At 41.6% G+C, this 22,796-nt stretch overlaps 1 protein-coding gene across 5 annotated transcripts; it reads left to right on the top strand.

The window, feature by feature from the left end:
• Window positions 1-1,013: 1,013 nt before the first annotated feature.
• On the top strand, window positions 1,014-14,707 carry NFIL3 (nuclear factor, interleukin 3 regulated). 5 transcript variants are annotated; one of them, XM_036239490.1, is made up of 3 exons: window positions 2,199-2,338; window positions 11,063-11,218; window positions 12,851-14,707. In XM_036239490.1, exon 3 carries the CDS (start codon window positions 13,024-13,026, stop codon window positions 14,410-14,412), a length of 1,389 nt encoding a protein of 462 aa, XP_036095383.1. In that variant the 5' UTR covers window positions 2,199-2,338; window positions 11,063-11,218; window positions 12,851-13,023; the 3' UTR covers window positions 14,413-14,707. The 5 variants fall into 5 exon arrangements, with proteins under 5 accessions (XP_036095384.1, XP_036095382.1, XP_036095383.1 ...); XM_036239491.1 differs by lacking the exons at window positions 2,199-2,338; window positions 11,063-11,218 and adding an exon at window positions 1,014-1,683; XM_036239489.1 differs by lacking the exon at window positions 11,063-11,218 and having other exon boundaries at window positions 2,191-2,338.
• Window positions 14,708-22,796: the final 8,089 nt, after the last annotated feature.

The raw sequence follows: 22,796 nt of genomic DNA, 5'->3' as shown, positions 1-22,796 counted from the left end.
CATAAAGAATAGTTTCCAGGTCCAGAGAATTCCTCCACTGTCACTGTCTGGGGAGACTTCAAGCATGTTTATTTATCTTTCTTGGATTTCGAGTTGTCATGTATAAAGTTATTTACTACCCATTCTACAATGCCTTTGGAATTCTATGAAATTATTCAAAATGCAGAACAATGTGAAGAACATCTTGGGAGGAGTGGAATGCAAGGTGGCTCTGAATTTCTAGAAACAGGCTGCATTTCTAACCCTGAAAAGAAAACTGACTTATGGATATGGTTTAACTTTCATCTAAGAGGTTTTCAAAGCTATAATTGGCATTGTGAACATTTGGGGAAAAGGAAACTTATTAGTAAAAATGAGAAAAGTCAGTCAACTCTTTGAGGTAAATGTCTAAGAGGGGACTGATTCAAAAGCTATACATAGATGTACTTCTTGAATTTGTAAGCACCTGGGAAGGTGGATTTGGGGAAGATGTTAAAACCCACATTGCATATATAAGTTGTTATGGTCTTGCTGGTACATCTACCTTTTGTGGGATGAACTGTGAACAAGCATGTGCTCCAAACCACAACACTGCTCTTGGAGAATAGTTTGAATTGTGAGGCTTTCCAAAAACCCAACTAAAATGTGATAAACATTTTTAATCGTCACTCTTTGGATGGGGAAGGGAGAAAAGAGACAACTTAGCGGAGCAGATTATCAATAATGGATGCCACTGAGGGCTGCTGACGGTTCACTCTACTCCTCTCTTTCATGTATGCTCCAAATTTTCTCTTTTTCTAAAAAAAAAAAAAAGAAAAAAGAAAAAAAAAAAAAGAAAGAAAAGTGTATTTTTATCAAGAGGAAAACGAAGTGGAAAGTCAAGGAAGGCATTCATTCATCCCAGCTCCCATATAGTCTAAGTGGAGTAGGAGGTCCTTCCCCACCTGCCACACTCTCTATTTGGGCAAGTGTGTGCGTCACTGTCAGGAAAATGGCTCCCTTCGCAAAATCGACACTGCCCCTATCTAACCATCTGCAAACGCGCTGTATTCCATCTGTAAACGCCACGTGTCTGTGCAGTCTTCAGCGTGAGGACTTAAGAACCCGCTGCGAGATGTCCCTTCTCCGTTTCCTTACGTCTCTTACATAGTTCGGGAATTTCGTGGAGAAAACAACCGCATCCAATTAGGGGCAGAAATGACAATAACGCGCTACCAGCTCCAAGATCACCAAGAGAGAGCTTGCAAGGTGTCTCCAGCCCCAGTAGCAACGCCAGCGGGCGCACCAGCCCTGCACACTCCTCCTGCGGCCGCGCACCCTCGGTCGCCACGCTCAGCTTGGCCGGGGGCAGATGGACCATGTTTCCCAGTCTTTCTTACGCAACGACTTTGCAGCCGTCATCTTCGTCCTAATTGTGCAGGGGCGGTGTTTGTGCGTCGCGCTTTCTCTCCCGGGGGAGAGGCGTCGGGACTTCGTAATCGCTGCCTACGCAGCCCCGTGGAGCTCCGACCCGCCGTCCGGCCCCCACCCCACGCCTTCTGGCCGTGAGGGCTGGCAGCTCGCCAGCGGCCCTCCCCGTGCCTCCCCTCTTGCCCACCTCAAGGAGGAGGGGGCCTCCTGCGGGCGTGAAGGGAGAGAGGCAGGCGGAGGTCCCTCCACGCCCGAGTCGCCGCAACCCGCGGCCTGGTACTGGGTCCGCAACAGGTAGCTTGGCCGGCTGCGCGCTCCGAGACAAAAAGCGCCTCTGCGAGGAGCAAGGGTAGCTGGGCTCATCTAGGCGCCGCGGAGACCTGGAGGGCGAAGGCAGCCGCGGGGAGAACGGGACTGGAGAGGGTGGGACCTCGGACCCCTCCCCAGGCTCGCCCTGGTCGACACTGCAGCGCCCACCGTTGCGCAACACTGGATCAGTCGCGGGGCGCGGGTCCTCCCGGTGCTCTGGAGGTGGCGGTGGCAGCGGCCGGGAGGGACGCTGGTTGCTGGTGGCGGCGCCAGGAGGGGGAGCAAGGGGGCGGGACAGGGGCGGGGCCGCAGAGAGCCCGCCCCCGCCGGCCGCGGCCATTGGCAGCGGGCGGGGGGCGGGTGCGGGCGCGGCGATTGGGGCCGCGGCCGCTCGTCACGGCGGGGCCGGCGGGCGGCGACGTAGCACGGCGCTCGGAACTGACCTACTAACACACATCTCCCCGCGCGGCCACGGCGCCCGCGGACCCGGCGCGCCGCCTGCCTCCAGCGCCGCGCCCTCGCCGCCGCCCGCCGCCCCGGAGCCTGGCCCCAGCCTGTGCCGGAGCGCTGCTGGGCCCCGCTCTCGGGCCGCGTTCTTTCTCCCCGCCGCCGGGCTCACGGGCCAAAGAGCAGGAACACGGTAAGCGCTCCGCCCACCGCCAGCCGGGCCCGGCGCCCCACTGCCGGGGCGCGCGGCCGGCTAGGCGCGGGCCGGGCTGTGCGCGGGGCAGGCCGGCGGCGGCGAGTGTGCGCGGGGCATTCGTTACATAAACTTTTGCTGCCTTTTCAGGAGGGGACTCGCCACCTTAAGGTGGTTGCTTTGATTGCAGCGCCCTCGCGCCGGCACGTAGACCGGGCTGGTTTGCACTCCCCCCTTTGCTGTTGCATAATGTCTCCTGATTTCGGGAAAATTGATGTTTTGGTGGAAAGGAGCGCCGGGAGGCTGAGCCGAGGCTAAGCCTTCTCGAGCGGGAAGGGCAGCGCTCTTCCCTTTCTCGTGCTTTCTGAGGAGCTGGCGGCGGGGGTGGGGTTGGGGGCTGAGTTATAGGGAATAGTCTTGATTTTCTTGTTGAGAAAGGGTTGGTGGCGTGAACAGTGACGGCATTCGGAGAATGCCTGCGCGGCGTTTGTTTGTATTCGGGCTGTGTGTGCACAGACGTTTTTCACCCTGTTTGCCGTCAGCGTGTTGTACCAGCGCTCGGGGAGGTTGTGGGTTTGTCCTTGCTTACATTGCATAATCTGCCCACTGAAATATTGGCAAGGATTACGGGTTGATCTGGGAATGTGCGCGTATGTGTGCAACCATTTGGTAATTTTAGCGCAGTGTTGGATATTAATTAAATCGTTATTTACATCTACAGTACTTCCCAAGTACATTTTTAAACACTCCTACAAAACACGAAAGGAGGAATTCCTCGGGTTGAATTTTGGTCTTGGATACTACCGGGTTCGCTCCTTAAATGTTCTGAGCTATTATTTTTATATCTGGAACGAACCGTTGTGACGCTTACCTCCCTACCTTCCTAATTTTAATGCATTCCATGCGATCAGCCCTTTTCCTCACCTTATTGTCATTGCTTTTTCAGACACGACCAGACAGATCACATAATAGTTTCCTGGAAATGTTGCATTATGTAACTGCCGAATTTGCTGGCAGTGAGCATAGGAAGAGGGAGCTAATTACGTGATTTTATAATTTTGTTACAAAGAAAGTAGGACAATCTCAGCCTTTAAATGTCACTGTAACAGTTTCTTTAAGGTTATTTTAAACAGGAAAGTAGAAAACCGGGTAAACATTGAGTTTGCTCATGCTACCGAATGTCTTTTGCCCTAAATGAAATGTGTGTTCTTCTAAATTTAGCCCTAACTATCACATTTTAACAATTGTGGCCTCGCGGTGCTATTTCGGGTGTTTTCTCTAGGGCTGTGTGCAAATACGAGTTCAAGGCCATTTGCTGTAGTTTTAACTCCACGCCTTTGGAGGCCTTTGATAAGATTATATTTTTAGGAAGGCATTTCACAGAGCGCGGTGATTTGCTGGATGCTGACTTCCATTTATCTTTTTAAAGGATACTTTAGGAAAGTGCTCTTCCCTGAGAAAGCAGGGGATGGCCAAGTGTCATCTTCTCGGCTCTTGTAAATAACAGCGAATGAGGTCACAAGTATTTATTTCACATTGTATTTTTTTCTCCAGACCAGATATGACTTATGGGAAACAAATATAGGTTAGTAGATTATATTTTTATCTGGATAACCTAGTTTTATTCATGTGAGCATAGATGAATATATAATGTACCCAGAATTTAAATTTCTTCCTGGACTCTTACGTAGTGTATGTTCATATGAATGTATATGGTGGTGTGTATATATATCAGATTTTTAACCCCTAAGGTAACAAATGAAGTGCAGTGTTGTAGGGTTGGGGCGGAGGTGTTATAGAGATTCACCACTGGAAAATCTACATCATCTCAAATAATTGCAGTCGCTTTCCAAGAGGCTAATATTGCTTCAGGCCCCCGACGTCAGACCCCGACCTACTTTGGAGTTCGGACTGGGAGCCCTTGGCCGGCAGGGGTCCACGTACTGCTACCTTATGATTGCGACCTTCGGTGGCACGCGGGTGCCTCCCGGCACTCCCCTTTCTCCTGCGGGCTCGTGGGGTCTGGAGGGTGTAGGAGTGGTGCGCGGGGGCCTTGGGATCGCCCTGGGCGGTGCTTGGACTGTGCCTGCACCAAGGCCTGCGCTCTTCGCCCCCTCCCCACATTCCTTTGTTCTGGCGCGGGGGTCCTGGCGGTGCCGGGGCCGGGCTGCACCGCCCACTTGGCTGGGGGCGGGTCTCGGGGAGGCGCGGTGCCAGTGCGCTAGGGGTTCTCTGGGTCGAGGGAGCGGAGCAGGAGAGGCGGGGAGGGGAGCAAGAGAGGTGGGGAGGAGAGCAGGAGAGACCCGGGCAAGGCCGCGCGGAGAGGACAGCTCCAGCGGCCTGCCTCCTCATCCTCTGCACAGTGAGTCTCGGAGCACTGTAAGCACCTTTGTTCCTGGAGGCTTCATTGTATTTCGTAGCCGAGCGCTTTTGGATTCGTGAAATGAAAAACACCTTAGAAAACCTCCAAATGCCAATAGACCACAAAAAAAAAAAAAAAAAATGGGGGTGGAGACGCTGCAGCCTTGATGGTGTTGGGAAGGAGGGCCCCTGCTTGAGTGTGGCTAGTAAAGTATATGTATTTTTTTAAACCTTTAGTTTATGTAGTCAAAGGCTAGAGTAGGGAGAGCTCGAATCCTCCAAGTTCAAATAAAACAAAAATCAAAATGCCCACGCAGATATCGCGGTCCTACAGTAAGAGTACAGTACTTTCATCCTGGCACAGACACGTCTGAGACTGTGCTCAAGCAGTCATTAGCACTGAAGCCCGGTTGACATTGCAGACGTTCTCAAAGCGCATCAGTGCAGTCTACTTCCATGAAAAGTTGGCTTCTATGGGATCATATCTCACACCCGTCTCTTACAGCTTTTCTATTGAGTTTCAGGCCACGGTCAGTAGTTAGAAAAATCCTGGTGAAGTGCAAAGAGCACAGGCTCTGGGCTCGGAGGAGCTAGGTCTCAGACCCCTGCTTGTGATCTTGGGTGCTGTCCTGATTTCCATGGGCCTCCAGTGCAAGCGGAGGAAATAAAACCTGTGGAGCTAGCTGGTCAGTAGTGAGGAGCTCAGTAAATTCTTCCTGTATAATTTGCAGGGAAATATATACATACATACATATATATATATATATATATATATATATATATATATATTTTTTTTAGTAAAGATGTTCACCTTCATTTTTCTCAGCCTAGATATCCATGCAATGATAGTAAGGACTGAGACTTGTATTAAGCCTATAATTAAAGATCCTTCTTGAAACATTTTTTTGTTCTAATAATGATTAACTCTTTTTCTTAAAGCCCTTTGCCATTTTGTTCAATGGTAATTAAGTTTGAAGGAAATTCTTGACAGGATTGCAGAACCTCAAACTTCCCAAGTCATTGGGTTAATGTTTTGGGGAACTGTGAAGAAACAGGTGTGTTGATGTTGGCAGGACAATCTGCATCTAAACTTCTGTGGTATAAGATCTGGGAGGGGGTTGTGTTTAGCCCATAATGTTGAAATTGCTGATGTTTGACCCCTTTGACTAATACAGAAGAAAATTTCATTTGGTTTACCCTATGCTTGTGACATAGGGTAATGCTTCACTAAAAATCATGAGAGGCTAAAAGGGCTTAAGAACTAATCATCAGCATCATTGCCTTGATACTGTTCATTCTTTAGAAATGGATTAAGAGCTGATATTGACTAAACACTTACCCTGCATGTGCCAGGCACTGTGTTAAGTGTTCTGTTATCATCTCCATTTTATAGATTAGGGAATGGAGATGCAGAGAAATTGATTAGAAGTCTGAAAATGGGATGGGAGCCATGCTAGTAACAGCCCTCTTCTGTCTCCCTTGGTTGTAAGTGTAAGCTCACTGTAATTTTTGAAGCAATTTCCTTTTCTGTGTTAAGGGCTTATCTTTGCAGAGTTCATTTATAACATGACTGTGATGCAACAATCTGCAAGCTTAAACCCTTTGTTAGAGCCCTTTCCCGGGTTGAGCAATGTGCCTGACTCACCGAGCTGAGTGGATATTTCTAGTTGACCTTGCTGTGGTCCATAGAGTCAGTTCCGAGACGTGACTGTGATTGCAGCATGGAATGGAAAAGGTGCAGTCATATTGCCTGGCCTTTATTTTTACCCGAGCTAAAATCACACATACTTCATTATTTCCATTGTAATCCAGATGGCATCTTTGCTGTTAAAAGTTGTTTATTTTTAATTTGTATTGAGGAATGAGAACACACTTGGGATTCAATTCAAAATATGACAGAAACAATGTAATTGAAGTTTCCTTTAATATTCATCTCTTGTTTTTGTAAGGTAGGCCTGTATTTCACAAGGTTAACACATTGTTTGATATCCTGTTATTTTTCTAAATTATACTTGAGTTGATTTTTATCCAAATCAGACTCATATGAGAATGTCGAAAGATGTTGACCTTTGATCACAGACATTACATAAGACTTTTTCAGTTTCAAAATGAAGTTGTATTACCACCACTCCCAATTATCTCTCAGATTTCTTTGCAAATAACTTTTCTTGTAGTTAAAACTGTTTCTCATATGGTTTTAATTAGAGAGCATAAGCTTGTGTCTATGATAAAAAAGTTTAGTAGAGATTTACTAGATGCCTTTCCTAACAATTCGTGTGGTTTCTTTATATTCAGAATGATGTTTATAAGCCTTTTAGTTACTTATCAGAACACGGTGTATTTTATTAATTAACTTTACAGGGATCTTAAACTGCAATTAAGTAGCTATCCAATAAACACTAAAAATAAACATTTTTAAAAACTTGTTCTGTTCCTAAGGCACATAGTAAAGCAAAATGACATTTGTAATCATCTCACTGGGAAAGAAAGTAAAATTAAAAAGAAGCAACCAAAACGTCAAGCCAAAGAGAATTGGAATGATCCTTCACTATAATTACAAAATTCAGGAACTTTCTCCATCATATCCTCTCCCCACCCACCTCCTGCAACCACATTATTTTTGCCATTATTACTCCTTGTTGCCTATTCTGGTATTACTTACCCATTGCAGAATTTCCTATAACTAGGTTACTTCTTGATTATTGATGTCTCTTAAGAATTCAGCTGAGAATTGCTAGACTGATAAATTATCTTTCTGAAAATGTCAAGAAAATTAATGATCCCCATTTTGAAGAGACTGAATATTTAAAAAAAACTATTTATTATTCCATTCACACCCCCTCCCCCCAGATCCTCTCCCTCTTGAGTAAGAATGGTTTTGTCTTGATTTCTGAAGTCCTGCAATTGTATTAGCATCGGTATGCTTACTCCACACAGTCTTCAGAATATTTTCATTGTTCACTGGCTTACAAATACTGCCTCTTTTATAAAAGAATGTTAAGTTATACTGTTTTATTTCAATTCCTTAAATTATATTACTGCTATGTTGAAATACAATGTTGTCATTTATTAAGTTTAAATCTAATTTCCACGTAGTCCTTTGTGGAGGATGAAGAGCAAGAACTCAAAATATTTTCATTCATCATAAACTTGATCAGGTTTTGACCCATTTATTTACAGATGCACCCAAATAGAAAAAGTAGGTCAATTTGTTGCTATGATAGGATAGATTTTGGCAAAGCATGAGAGCATCTGTTTATGTGTTTGTATCTTGATCAAGCACACATTTCTCTCTGGTTTTAGGGTTAAAATCTGTTATTAAAGACAATTATATTATTATTGGCACTTGGAGGGATTTAATATAGTTTTCTTAATTAAAAAAGCCTTTTTTTCCAGCTGATTAGAAAATCCTCTTTCTTGCAACTTTAATGTTTCCCGAGTTTTTTCATTCCTCAAACCACCCTTGATTGCATATGTATGTTCTTTTTCTGTTTTTAAATAGTGACTTTAATTTTTATCCATGAAAAGAAGTAAAGCATTTTATTGCAACAGTCATGTCATGGATTTTACCCATAGGAAGAAAACATAGGTTAACATTTTGCTAGTATTAATAAAGACCTGTGAATTGATTTCATTATTTTTTTCCCCACTAAAATGACACTTATCTCAAAACAAGCAACTGGTCTGCTTAGTGGAAATGGCTTACAGTTTTACATAAAAGGATTTTTTTTTTCTTTAATGGTATCTATAGTATACTTCTGAGGGAATAAACAGCACATTAAAGAGAGTAGAGTAAAAATGAGATAGTTTTATAAAACTGTTTTCTTATTATTGGGCACATGAAATAGTATTTCATCTTTTATTGACAGAACTTTAAAATCAAAGTATATAAAAGAAGCAAATTGCAATAAGACTTCTCCTTTAAAGAGATAATTAATAACAAAATTTTTCCATAGTTGATTTTAATGTCTAAACTATTAGTAAGATTTTAAACACTTGAAACAAAAATGTTTCTTCTTTTTACCTTTTGTAAAGACTTTGAATTGTCAGCCATTGTTTCTCTCTGCCAGGTGAACAGGGAAGATACAGGTCTGATTTGTTGTAAACATAAGTTAATGAGGTCACTCCTTGAGAAATTTGGTCTAGAATTTATTGTAATGTTTTGTTCTTTTAGAGAATTTTCTAAACCACATTTAAATCTTAATTAAAAGCAATATTTTGATCATCTGACTTAAGTAGACTTTAAAACTCCAGGCTTATGAAAGAAAACTCCTGCCTGTAGAAATAATGTGATGTACTATGAAAAAGCATTAATTAGTGACAGCACGTCTGAATTAGGTATGGGAAAATATGCCTATTGGAATATAATGACTCCTGCTCTCAAATTTCTCTTTTTGTGTTTTTAAGAAGCAGCCATATTATCTAATGGGTGTAATGAAGCTAATCATGCTGAATACACCCACATCATAGAATTGGCATTTAGTGTCAATTACTCACCAAAAGGAAACTTCAGTGGTGACTGATATAGCGCCCAGTGTTGTTAGTGGTGATCTGAATACATGAGGCAGAGGTGAAGTGATTGTTAATAAGGGAAAACTTTGGAATTTGAAATAAAGTCATTAGTCGAGCATAAATAGTGATGTTTTTAGAAGGCATTGTAAATTGCCTTTGTGTTTGCCTTAATTTAAGTTCATTGTTGAGAGACAAACATAGATTCTAGAGCCCATCTCTGCCCTCAACTGCTGTGTAATCTTGGGAAAGTCACTCAGTCTTTCTGTATTTTAGCTCCCCACCCCCTTATTGAAAATAGACACTTTTTAAATTTTTTTTTATAAAAAGCACAAGTGACAATGTCCATAGCTGTGCTTTTTCTTTTCCTGTATTTATTTTAGCATAAATAAGATTGCCAGGATGTTAAAATTTCAACGGCAGTATGAAAATTTATAATGTTTATATACTCTCAGGATATAAAAAAAAGTCTGAGGAAATTGGAGAAAATTTCTAGGTGATACCTTTGTTGTCTTAAAGAAGTTCTGGCAGCATCTAATAGTGCCTTGCTGTCGCCAAAGTAACTTAGCAAATGGGTATATGTTTCTCACAAATGAGAATAATACAGAAAAAGGGTACACACAGAACATCCCTCTGCAAGTTAGAGGAAGTGAATTGGAATCAGCATTGGGCTGGTGTCTTAACTCTGCTGCTTAACTAGCTGCATGACACTGGGCAAGTTGCTTAACTTCTCTGAACCTTAATTTTCTCATCTGAAAATGGTTATTGCGAGGGTAATGAAATGACAGGCTCACAGTGCCAGTTGCAAAGTATTTAGTACATGGCATTTATTATAATTGTTTTTGTTTTTATCCCCAAACCAAGATAAAAGCAATGCAACTAGAAACATTGGGCTTATATGTGCCAGACCCTCTTGTTAGCATCACTCTTTACACCCCTTGATTCCCTCTGTATTCCTGAGTCTCTCTCCCACCTTGACTCTTTTGAGTTTGGTTTTTCCCTCTTTCTTTGTGTGCCTCCAGGCTGGCTCAGTGCCAGGTACATAGTAAGTGCTCCATATGTGTTGAATAAATCAATTAACAAATAAGAGAAGCTCTCTGTTAACAAGTAAAACATCTTTTTTAAAATTTACGAAATAATAAGAAAGTATTAGAAAATTTCTTTTGGTTACAGAACTCATATAAAGTAAATGAGTGACTGACAATCAGATGTTGAACAGCTTATATGTTCAGTTTGTTTCTAGGACACAAATAGATTAATTTGTGCCCTCAAATACAGCAGGTCTTCCAGTAACATTGCATTCAACATTATTTTGTCGAGATGTTCTTATCTCTTTTTTATATCAATTAGCCTATAGTAAAATTGGTTTTGTTATTTATTATTTCACATAAAGTTACAGAACCTATTGAGGACATTAAGTGAGGACTTAACTATATTTTGCAATTCAATTGGACATACAAAACAAAGTGTAGGAAGATACACAGTGTACAGAATGTCTACCTCTCTATATTATCTCACTGCTGATAAACTATTTTCAACACTAAGATTATTTGACAAATAATGTTAAAGACAATATGCTAAGATAGTGTGTGGTGATTTGTCAATGAAGTCATAGAAGCAGTTAATGTGTACAGATGAGGGAATAATCTCAGATTCTAGTACATGTAGTAAAATGCAAATAGGAAGATTAACTTTTAAAAAAAAGTTTTCTGCAGATTTTAATGTACCAACAAAGTTGTAGAGACGATAAAGTAGACATAATGTATTTAGATACTTAGAAAAAAGGGGTTAAAAGGTTTTAAGATAAGTGGGATATTTTTAATAAATGGAAATAGAATTGTTTTCTCTCTTTAGGCCTTGGTGAGGACTTTAAGGAGATGGACTTAACTGATTAGGGAATACAGATCCTTAATTGGAGGAACAGATCCATTCCACGTGGAGGAAAAATGGACTTTTGTGGCAGACGAAGAAACCTTGGTGGAAATACAGGAAGTAGTACAGTTTTACCAGGTGATAACTAGAAAGATTACCTTCTATACCATCACTGCCTGCTGTGGCAGACTTCTTGTCTTTATTTGCCATTAAAGTTTGATTATCAAAAATAAACAGAAACTTGGTATTAATAATCACAAGTTTCTCTAAGTGACAATCAATGTTTCCATGTTGACTCAAGACAAAAACATAGCGTTAATACTTTTTCTTTATGATCTCGAAATTATTGTATCATTCCTTCTATTCCTTCTGGAGTAGACACAAGAAGATGGCAGGCTTTTCCAACTGATACAATTAAACTATATTTCATTAGTCATGATAACGCTATGCATGAGAAAGAAAGAGTCGTGTTAAACAAAAGCATGACATCTTTTCAATGTGGCAGGATGGATATGCCATACGTAGATAGTGCAGAATGAATGATTATCTTATCTATCACATGTCCTTTGTGAAGTATTACCTTCTGTAAAATTAAACAGAGAAACTTTGTCTAGAAACACAGATCCAAAAACTACCACAAAAAGATTGTAATTAGAATCTAATATGGTTTTATTATCTCATGGCAAGTCAAACTCAGCTTGTAAATACTTCTTCACTTAAGAGGAAGCAAATTGATGATTCTATTTTCGAGTTCTACATTTCGTTTGAAACTAATTAGTAAAATGGAAAGAAATTCTTTCCAAAATTATATTCTCTTGGTTTAAAATAATTTTAGGTTTCAGGAATGCACCATACTGTAAAAAAACACTTTGAATAGTCACTGTTTGTTTTAGTCCAAAACTACCATATAAATGAAATCTATTTTCACAGAATTTTCAGGACCATAAAAGGTACTTTAGATACTTTGCTCTTAAGTGAATGTTAGATAAATCAATTTGAAGAAACCAAAAAAAAAAAAAAAAATTCTAACCTCATAGTACAGAAGCATCAGAAGAGAGGGCTTTATTGAAAAGCCATCAGGTGTGCTGAGTCACCTGGCAGAATGAGCTGGACATAATAAGCTCACCAGGCAGGCAGGGGTGTGAGGAACAGGTTTTGTCCCCGGAAGAGTCAGATTAAAACTACGCTTGGTTATTTTGTGGCTTTTATTTTAGTTCTTGTAGAAATAAAAATTTAGCTCCATTTATATTTCATTCCACATAATTGCAGAATTTTGTTTACTGATAGTAAAGGAGTTTGCTTAGAAAAGTTCCTCTTAAGAAGTGGGCTTGTTTACCTCTCAGTGATATAAATGTTATCTCAGATTTTTCAGAAGCACCATAATATGCACATACTACTATTTTAGAACTTACCAGCCAGAGGTGAACTGTCATTTCCTTTCTGTAATGTGCCATCCCAACATGCTCTGCCTTGCTGGTTCTTCTGTAACAGCCTGCTTCCGTTTCTCCCTGGGGCAGGTAATGTTGGTTTTTCTGTCATTCTCCAGGACCACATATTAATTACCCTGCCAATAGGCCTCACTGTGGATTTGTTCTTTACAACTTTACAGTATAGGTATTTGGGTACTTATTTCCCTTTCAAGATCACAAACTCTGAAGGAAAACTACGTCTTGTTCAGACCTGTATACCTTAAATGCTTAGCATAGTTCCTGTACATAATTGGCAATAAACACTTACCAAATGGGTAACTGATTCTTGTATGTATTGCAGGTTACTTAGAAGACCCTTCCATTCAGTGAGAGGAGCTGGAGAGATTTATCCTGGACAGTAGAACAAAAGGAAGAATATTGATGGATTTCAAACCACAGTTTTTAAAGCATTTGAGAATCCGTGGAAAATAACTTGTTCTCCTGTACCTCATAGATAGGTTAAGGTTGTTTCTGATGCAGCTGAGAAAAATGCAGACCATCAAGAAGGAGCAGGCATCTCTTGATCCTGGTAGCAGTGTGGACAAGATGATGGTACTTAATTCTGCTTTAACTGAGGTCTCCGAAGACTTGACAACAGGAGAAGAGCTTCTTCTAGGTGAAGGAAGTGTGGGGAAAAACAAATCTTCAGCATGCCGGAGGAAACGGGAATTCATTCCTGATGAAAAGAAAGATGCCATGTATTGGGAAAAAAGGCGGAAAAATAACGAAGCTGCCAAGAGATCACGGGAGAAGCGTCGACTGAATGACCTGGTTTTAGAGAACAAACTAATTGCACTGGGAGAAGAAAATGCCACTCTAAAAGCTGAACTGCTTTCCCTGAAATTAAAGTTTGGTTTAATTAGCTCTACAGCGTATGCCCAAGAGATCCAGAAACTCAGTAATTCTACAGCTGTGTACTTTCAAGACTACCAGACTTCCAAATCCAGCATTAGCTCCTTTGTGGATGAGCACGAGCCCACAGTGGTGGCCAGCAGCTGCATTTCTGTCATTAAGCACTCTCCGCAGAGCTCTCTGTCTGATGTTTCAGAAGTGTCCTCACTAGATCATTCACAAGAAGGCCCTGCACAGAGTGGCTGCAGAAGTCCTGATAGCAAGTTCCAAGTCATCAAGCAGGAACCAGTAGAACTGGAGAACTATGCAAGAGAGCCAAGAGATGACCGAGGCGCCTACCGAGCGTCCGTGTATCAGAACTACGTGGGGAATTCTTTTCCTGGCTATTCACACTCCCCTCCTCTACTGCAGGTCAACCGGTCCTCCAGTAACTCTCCAAGAACATCAGAAACCGATGATGGTACAGTAGGAAAGTCATCTGATGGGGAAGATGAGCAGCAGGTTCCTAAGGGCCCAATCCACTCTCCCGTTGAACTTCAGCGTGTACATGCCACAGTGGTTAAAGTTCCAGAAGTGAATTCCTCTGCTTTGCCACATAAGCTCCGGATTAAAGCCAAAGCCATGCAAATAAAAGTAGAGGCATTCGATAATGAATTTGATGCCACGCAAAAACTTTCCTCTCCTGTTGACATGACATCTAAGAGACATTTCGAACTTGAGAAGCATAGTGCCCCAAATATGGTACATTCTTCTCTCACTCCTTTTTCAGTGCAAGTGACTAATATCCAAGATTGGTCTCTCAGATCTGAACACTGGCATCAAAAAGAACTTAATGGCAAAACTCAGAATAGTTTCAAAAATGGAGTTATTGAAATGAAAGACAATGGCTATAAAGTATCTGACCCAGAGAATTTGTTTTTGAAGCAGGGGATAGCAAACTTATCTGCAGAGGTGGTCTCACTTAAGAGACTTATAGCCACACACCAAATCTCTGCTTCAGACTCTGGGTAAATTACTACTGAACAAGCTCTGGGCATCTAGAGACGTCATTTGCAATAGATGAGGAAGTTTTGTATTAGGCTGAATTTTCACTGGACTCGTGATGTCATTTCACTGTAATGTTCACATGTCTGTTGGATGTCTTTTTGTGCACAAATTATTATGAAGATTAGATTGTGTTATCACTCTGCCTTGTGTATAGTCAAATAGTCCATGCAAAGGCTGTATATATTGAACATTATTTTTGTTGTTCTATTATAAAGTGTGTAAGTTACCAGTTTCAATAAAGGATTGGTGACACACAGAATTTCTGTTCCACTGCACTTGATTTTAGGATAAAGAAAAAGCATTTTAAGTTACAAAAATAGATACTAAGTTATTCTGCATTTTACTTTTTTAGGGGAGTTTTCTCCCCTGAGTAAGGGAAGACCAAAGTCTAAGTTCAGCAAATAATTCATTTTTCTTCTAATTTGGCCCAGACTGTAATAAGTTTGAAAATCTTCCAAACAGATTTGAGCTTTTGAGACTAATTTATTAATTTATTCTCTGTTATTTGTTGTTCTTTAAGGTTAAGTTTTCTCTATAATTTTTTTAAGGCTAAAAATCCAAGTTGTTTTACATCAGCCTGTCTTTAGTCATCTCTTTTTTTAAGTATGACACATGGATGTGGATAGTTGAGTCATTTTATTAATTAGAATTTCTTTTAAAAGAGTGGATGAAGTCATTTTCATATTATTATAAATCTTAACAATAACTGTCTAGGGAATTAAGCTAATGAATTTATGTTTTTATTTAGTTTCCAAAATTTCGAAGAACACATCAATTATTACATGCCAACATACATAGTCTGAGTATATATAATGGCTTTTTTTTTTATGATTTGTTAGTGACAAATATAAATAATAGCTCCAGTTTGAACTCTTTATAATACACAAGTTCAGAAGAACGCATCATTCTAAACATTGATGATAAGACCATCATGATGGTTTGTCCAGGATCTGCCACTGATCTCTCAAGTGCTATCAAACACAGACCAAAGGTGCTTCGGTTCAGAAGCATCTGGCATCTAGGTGGGATGGAAGGGGTGGGTGCTATTGGTCAGACACAGCTCTGTCCACAGCTACTCTCACCAGAGCCCTCTCTAAAAGTGCTTCTTTTCACATTGACCTCTTTTCTAGAAATAGGTGAAGGGGTCTGAGGTGTCATAGGACACATACAGAGGGACTTAACTGTCATTGTGTAACTCCTATCTCATGGTAGCCCCTTCCTAGAAAGAGCCCGATTGTAACATTTCATTTTAGGGGTCTGCAGTCTTTGGACTGCTCTATTTGAGTAAGCCTGATTTTTGATATGTTAAACTTCCTGCTATTTTATATTCTTAAAAAAGTGGTCCTTGGAATTAAGGAAATGCCATCCCCTGTATCTTTTTGGCCACAGTGACCAGTTTTTTCTCTGCAATCTCCTGGCTCTTAGAGAAATGTGTTTCTAGTCTCGGCCCTTGGCTTTCTTTCTTCAGCATTTCACTAGTGACTGAGTGAGGCCCAGAGGCAAACACATCTCATTTGCCAGTGTTACAAAGCACAGGAAGGCTAAAATATTGGATGGCAATCAGGACCCAAAAGTGTTTGACAGCCTAGAATGGATGGAATGACTCTAACAATGTGAATTATAATAAGGATACAATGTAAAGCCAGGTTTCTATGTTAAACGAAAAAGAAAGTTTAAGGCCTTCTAAGTTCACAGTTGGGAAAAGAACTAAAATAACTGCATAGGAAGGTAGGAAAAAAGCTTTAGTTCCTTGCAGCTTACCATGCATGAGTCAACTCCCGGTGGAATGTTGGTTGTGGCAACACAATGTCCAAATATGAAGACAACCCTTCTGCTATACCAGGAGCACCCCCATTAAGAGGTGCAGTAGGAAGCATTCAAAGGCACCCAGCAGAGATGGGAGATTTCACAGCTGGGAAATAGGAGAACATATTAAGAAAACTCAATAAACTGCCCTCAAAGGCAGTTTGTAAGAGAAAGGCAGATACTGTAAGAGAGAACGAACAAGTAGACAGTAACAAGAGAGGTAGATCTTGAGTTATTTCAAGGAAGAATTGTGTCCATCAGAGAAGCCAACTGGCCTACCTGAGGCAACTTCCAGATTAATTGCTAACATTAGCTCTTGTGGTGAATATATCACATTTGGAAGCTCTTTCCTTAGTCATTGCATTATGATTTCAAGGACCTAAGGTATTTTTGGGATGGTGTTTAAAATGGTACTCCTTAAAAATAAAAGGATGACACAAACTAGCAATTCCTTTGCATTAGGAACCGGAGAAATTTAAAGTCAAATTGTACTATGATACTTCTGTTTCATGTGTAAACTAAGAAAAGACTGCCTTTTCCTTCCACTCACAAGAGTTCTAAAAAATGATATAAAATGTTTTCAAAACCAAATGAATCTGTAACTGTACTCAAAACCCAATAGACAGTAGCCTTAGTGTACCAGCAGTCTTAAGAATCCCAGAAAGGTGGCTGTCAGGTGGGCCTCAACGGGGACACAGCGCAGCTGGGAAAACAGATGCCCTCTGAGGTCCAGCCCACCACTAGACATGAGAGAAGGGAAGGGAGCCAAATGGTCAGCAGTGGGTTCACTGGGACTTTGCAGCAGAAACCGTGTTTTCTTCCACCCAGGACAGGCAAGAGAGCAGGGAGTATGGTAGGCAGATTCACAGAGGCAGGGCTTTGCCCCTCAGTCCACAGTCCCCTGTGGAGTGCAGACACGGAGTCTCCACGCAGCCCGCCCAGGAGCACATCCATCCCTCCTGTGTCCAACGGTATCTCATTGTTATTTATATGTCCATTTTATGAAGGAGAACATTGAGACTGAGGTTAACTCTCACTAAAGCTCTCACAGGAGCCAGAATCCCAGCCCCAAGGGAGCAGGGAAAGGCAGCCTGGCTCTTCAGTCCTTCCTAGTATAACCGAGGGAAATGAGACGGGAGAGTCTAATCTGCAGGGGGGTATCTAAGGAAATGTCCAAGTCGTAAGTGTCTTTTTTCTGTAAATCAGAAAAACCGCTATCAGAGTATCTACTTTCTATTGCCTAATAGTTGTGTAATAACAATTTTGTTATCTTCAAGGAACAAATACTCCCAAGTGAAAACAAGTAACATTTGTATAGATCTTCCAGTTCACATGGATTTCACACATATTACCTCTTGTGAAGCCAATCCCTCATAAATGGGCTCTGTTAAACTGGCAGCCGTTCAACTCATTTTTGAAAACTAGACATTATCCCTCAAAAATTAGAATCATCGGCAGCACCTACTTGGTCCTTAGGGTTTCTTGAGTGTTGGGGCAGGGGTTTGAGGCTTGTTTGAGGAGTACGACCATTGAAATGATTTGTATAGTACTCCTCCGCCAGCTATGTGCACCAAAAAACTTTAAATGAAATTGTGGGTTACTCGAGATACCAGTGAGTTTAGAGAAATAAAAGGAACTTCAGAATTATGAGCTGGAGTCTAACTGAGATGTCTTCATGGAAGATCATGTGAAATACCACAAGTTCAAAGACCAGCAGTATTTTCCACAGAGCTAGCTGATACTGATTCCAATGGGCGTAAAGAGAAAGGTGATTCAAGAACTAATGCGGATAAGTGGGAACAGTCTTGGCAAAGGAAGACAGGTGATGTTAGGAAGTGACAAAGAGCACTAAAGTCAAGAGAGCAAGAGGCTATCACTACTGAGACATCAGGTGAAGAAGTGATGGCTGTTGTTGAGTACTGATAATACCATGGCAGACAAGCAGAAGGACTTCATAAAGTCAACTAGATAAGCTAAGTCACCCAGACAGGTATAATTGCCATTTTTGATGTCTCCGTTTTGTCAATCTTACCCACTTGAGAAGGAGGTTATGCTGGGGAAAGTGCTTCAATAAAGGCTAAGGTCAAGAATAGTCCCTTTTGAAAGCACATGTGAGCAAAATCATAAGCACAAGAAAGGAGGAGACAGGAAGTCATTCAATAACAATATATAGTGATTTAACAGAAGAAAGATGAGGAACAGGAGAAACCTCAGCATGAACCACTCTTGAAGTAGGCAGATATTTTGGTGTAACAAGTTTTTTTTAAAAGTTATTCTAATAGCTGTGCCAGATTTCCCATAACAGAGGAACTTCCTTTTTGAGAAAAGTACTTTGATGAGCTACTAGGGTCACAGGAAAACCCTAAAAACAATAATGTCAGTGGGTCCTGGATGTCAAGAGGAGGAGGTAGGTTGCTTTGCAGAGAAGAGCAGTGGGGTGGTGGCTTGTGCTTCTCACGGATGGGAGCTCAAAGGCTACTTTTGGCAGGAGGTGGAGAGAGAACCGGGAGGGAGACACGGGGGGAGGAAGAGGCTCTGCTGAATGTGTGCAATAACATTTCCATTTCCTCAAATTGTACTAACTAGACTCTCAAATGCTTTGTGTGAGTGTATTTTTCTGTGTTTGCTGGACTTTATATCCAGGTCAGCATTCTGCAAAGCAAGGCAGCCTGACTAGGAGCCAGCTTCAAGGCCTGATAAGGTGAAGGCTGAGGCCATGGGAACCCATAGAATGTGGAGAGACCTTGCACCCTGACAACCATGCAGCCGACACTGAGGGATGACCTTATCTAGATCTCAGGGCTTAAGGAAATCTGCTAATGATCAATAAATAGGAATTGCTGGTGGGTACCCCATTTTGTGCTTCCTGCTTTGGAGGAAACAGCTACAAGAGACAGTGTCTTCTTTTGAAGAATTTTGAATTTGCTTGTGAGAGAAAGACCAGCTAACAGCGGTATAGCCAATAGACATTACCAAGAGGTAGAATGTGTAGGAAAGAGATGCCTGTTAAAGGAGCCCAGAGGACTATGCTGCAGTCCCAATAGGGACCTGAGAGACATCTGTGAGAAATGAACTGTGCTGGAGGAATTAGAACTTGGACAAGTGGAATTGCAGAGAGCAGGGATCTCACCGTCAGTGGTGGAATAGTGAAGGTACTCTGCACTCCTGAAGAAGTCAATTTATTTGGAGGACTGGTAAGTAAAAATTCAGAAGTAAATGTAGAACCAGTTACAAAGGACCTTATAGAAATCACCCCTGAGTTACTTAGGAATGACTATAGGAAATGAATCTTGTAAACACAACAGAAAGAGTGAAAGGGCTGGAGCTATAGGTGATTTCAAGTCGAGTCAGGAGAGCAGAGGTCAGGGAAGTGAGAGATTTGGGAAGGCCAGGGATGGATCTGGGGGAAGGGTTTCCTGCCAGTTAGTAGGAACACTATGGAAGGACACACAGCAGGGGTCTCAGAAGCCCCAGGTGGAAACAGGCTGAAGCCATGCGCGGTGCTTGAGGTGGACTCATCTCAGGGCAGTGTGAGCCCTCCTGACCCGTGAAGAAGGGCAAGGATCGTTTGATCTCTCTGCCGCTCTCAGCAGCCCTGTGCCCTGGTAGGGCCAGCATTGAAAGTGACAGACCACCTTTATGCATCTGTGTCATGGGGTTGGAAAGGTCTCCAAGTGCACTGCGGAGCCACCGACTTTCGCTCGCCCCTGAAGCCTGGACTCACAGCTTCTCCACTCTGTTTGCCAGTCCTGTCTACATGTACACTGAATTCCCCAGAAGAAAAAGATGGGAAAGAGTTTTAAAACAAGCCAGTGCTGGGTGGGTAGAACGAGACAGGAGAAGAGCAGAAGGTTCTCTGCCAGGTGATAGGGCCAGAACTGCCAAGAAGAAGTGGGAAGCAGGGTACAGTTCCTGATGGGAGAAGGGTGTGGCCAGCCAGCTGGAGCAGCGGAGGTAGTTGTGTAAGACACAAGGCAGACTGGAGGTGCACTCAGGGAAGGCAAGATCAGGGACAGTAGTTTCCTCTTTCCTCAGAACTTACCCAGAACTCACTCCTAAGCTGCAAAACCACCAGCCTTTTTCAGCAAAGCGGTTAATATATGAATAGTTTTAAGACAATATTGTTCTTGGGCCACGTGTCAGGACCAATTGCTGAACAGAAGGAAGCACACTCATCCATCCACCTGCCTTCCATGGCATACTCTCTGCTTCTTTTCTCAGTCGCCAGCTATGTGGCTCAGGCCATTCTGGACTTACGACCACTATTAGCAGGCAGTCACAAGTTTGCTTCTTTTCCCTCCCAAAACCTTAAAGCCACATGACCATGTGATATGACAAATAGAAGTCTGAAATTTAGCTGAAAAGCTCTTGCCCAGGTATATCATCAGCATTTTCTGCATGCTTCACCAATTAGCTGAGCAAGAGTTACTGAAAAGGTGGATTGCAATGAACCTATTCTTGGTCTTCTACAAAGTATTGTAAATGTCACGATAAATTAATTTTGCCCCTTTGATTTGTAGTTGCTTTTATGTTGTATGCTAAATGGCATCCAAGATCATATCTACATCACTGCCCAATGAAACTGTGATAATTATTTAGATAATACAAGTGACAGAATTCTGAATTTTTTGATACTATAAATGAATGTCTTTTTTTAAAATCAAGATACTCATCTCTATTCTCTACTTCACTTGCCATGAATATGCAAATTAGGCCTAACTATTGCAAAATACATGGAAAACTCATTTTTCCAGGTAGGAGGAATCATCTTAGCATCTCCTTAGAATTATGCAATAAAGCAGAAGTGAAGAAAGTGTCACTATTTGTGCTCATTGAGTTTGAAAGTAAATTAACCTCAGACCAGAATGTTCTATGATGCAGAAAAGTGTAATATAATAACTGGTGAAAGCATTAAGCAATGGCTAAGCAGAAAGAAACACAAGCAATTACTAGAACCTACTACTCTTTGTCACTACCTAACATTTTTGCCTGTATGCCATGAATAGAGTACCAAAAATTGAACTCTGTCTTAAAAATACAATAATGTGTACTCATAGTGAAAGCATAATAAAAATTCTAACAGCAGGTCATATATTTTCTGAGAGTGCCTTTATAAGAACCTATGCATGGAATTACGATGAGAGCGCTGCTGAGAGCACTGGCAGCATGTCTGCACCCTCCTTCCCCGCCTCCCCCACAACCGTGACTGGAGAACCAGGTGACAGCAGATTGGAAGGCTGTGTTCAGAGGACTTTTCTGCCTGTTCTGAGGAGAAATATTTTTCCCTGGGGGCCGTGGCTGGCTGTGGTTGACCTCCTCAGTGAGCATACATGTATGAGACTATGTGATCCTCTGGGATTCTGCACAGTGCCACTAACATTATCTATACTTTTGGGAACTCTTCCTATGTTCCAGCAGTGGCCCTTAAATAGCCCATCATGGAAATGTGAAGTTACCATGTAGTACCAGTCAAGGTTCTCCAGAGAAACAGAACCAATAGAATATGAGGATATCTATATCTATATATGTGTATCTATATCTACAGATCTATATATCCATGTACCTATCTAGAGGGAGATTGAGATTTATCATGAGGAATTGCTCTTGCAATTATGAGGGCTGAGAAGTCCCACAATCTTCTGTCTACAAGCTGAAGACCCAGGAAAGCCAAGCTGGTTGTATAAGGCAGTCTAATTCTGAAGACCTGAGAACCAGGAGAGCTGATGGTCTAAATTCCAGTTCAGGAGAAAGTGAGATGAGATGTACCAGCTCAACAGTCAGGTGGAGAGAGAGAGAATCTCTCTTCCTCCCCCTTTTTATTCTATTTAGACCCTCACCAGATTGAATGAGGCCTACCACATTGGGGAGGGTAACCTGTTTTACTCAATTCACTGTTAACATCATCTGGAACACCATCACAGGCATACCCAGAATTGTGTTTAATCCAGGTGCCCTGTAACCAGTCAAATTGACACATAAAATGTGCCATCACACCTTTCTGGTAGGTGGGGGAGCCAGGATACGATTTCAGAAGCCGTGCTTCTAAGACAGGGCACACTGCCTTACATCTGAACTGGTAGTGCTTTTGAAGGCAGAAATCAGAAACCAAACAAACAAAAAAATATTTTACCTCATTACTTTAGGTCTACTTACTTCATGTCTGTGGACTACTACAGTAGTCCCTCATTTACAACTCTTCTTTACCATATATATCATCATGCCCACTGGTACAAATTGATCTTCCCAAATTCCACATCAAATCATATCACTTGCCTTTTAAAAACCTTAGTAGATTCACTTGCTAATAACTAATAAAATCCCAACTTCTTTGTCTGGAATTTAAAGCCCTTAACATTTTAGCTGAGACTAATTTTTCCAGGCGTGTCTCCTTTTACCTGTGAATTCCCAACTATGGGTTGCAACTATGATGGAGTGTTCCATTAATTTTATAAGAGTGAACTATACGTTAAATGTATAAGTATAACGGTGATTTTGTGAAGTTTTATCTTTATATGTGTATCTGTGCATAATGTAAAATAGAT

This window comes from Rousettus aegyptiacus, unplaced genomic scaffold (assembly GCF_014176215.1).
Source record: "Rousettus aegyptiacus isolate mRouAeg1 unplaced genomic scaffold, mRouAeg1.p scaffold_m13_p_3, whole genome shotgun sequence".
NCBI lineage: Eukaryota > Metazoa > Chordata > Mammalia > Chiroptera > Pteropodidae > Rousettus > Rousettus aegyptiacus.
This window is presented reverse-complemented; position numbering and strand designations above follow the sequence as displayed.

Bases quoted from the DNA above. Each gene is read 5' to 3' on its own strand.
- NFIL3 (XM_036239491.1), top strand. From the start codon at position 13,024: ATGCAGCTGAGAAAAATGCAGACCATCAAGAAGGAGCAGGCATCTCTT.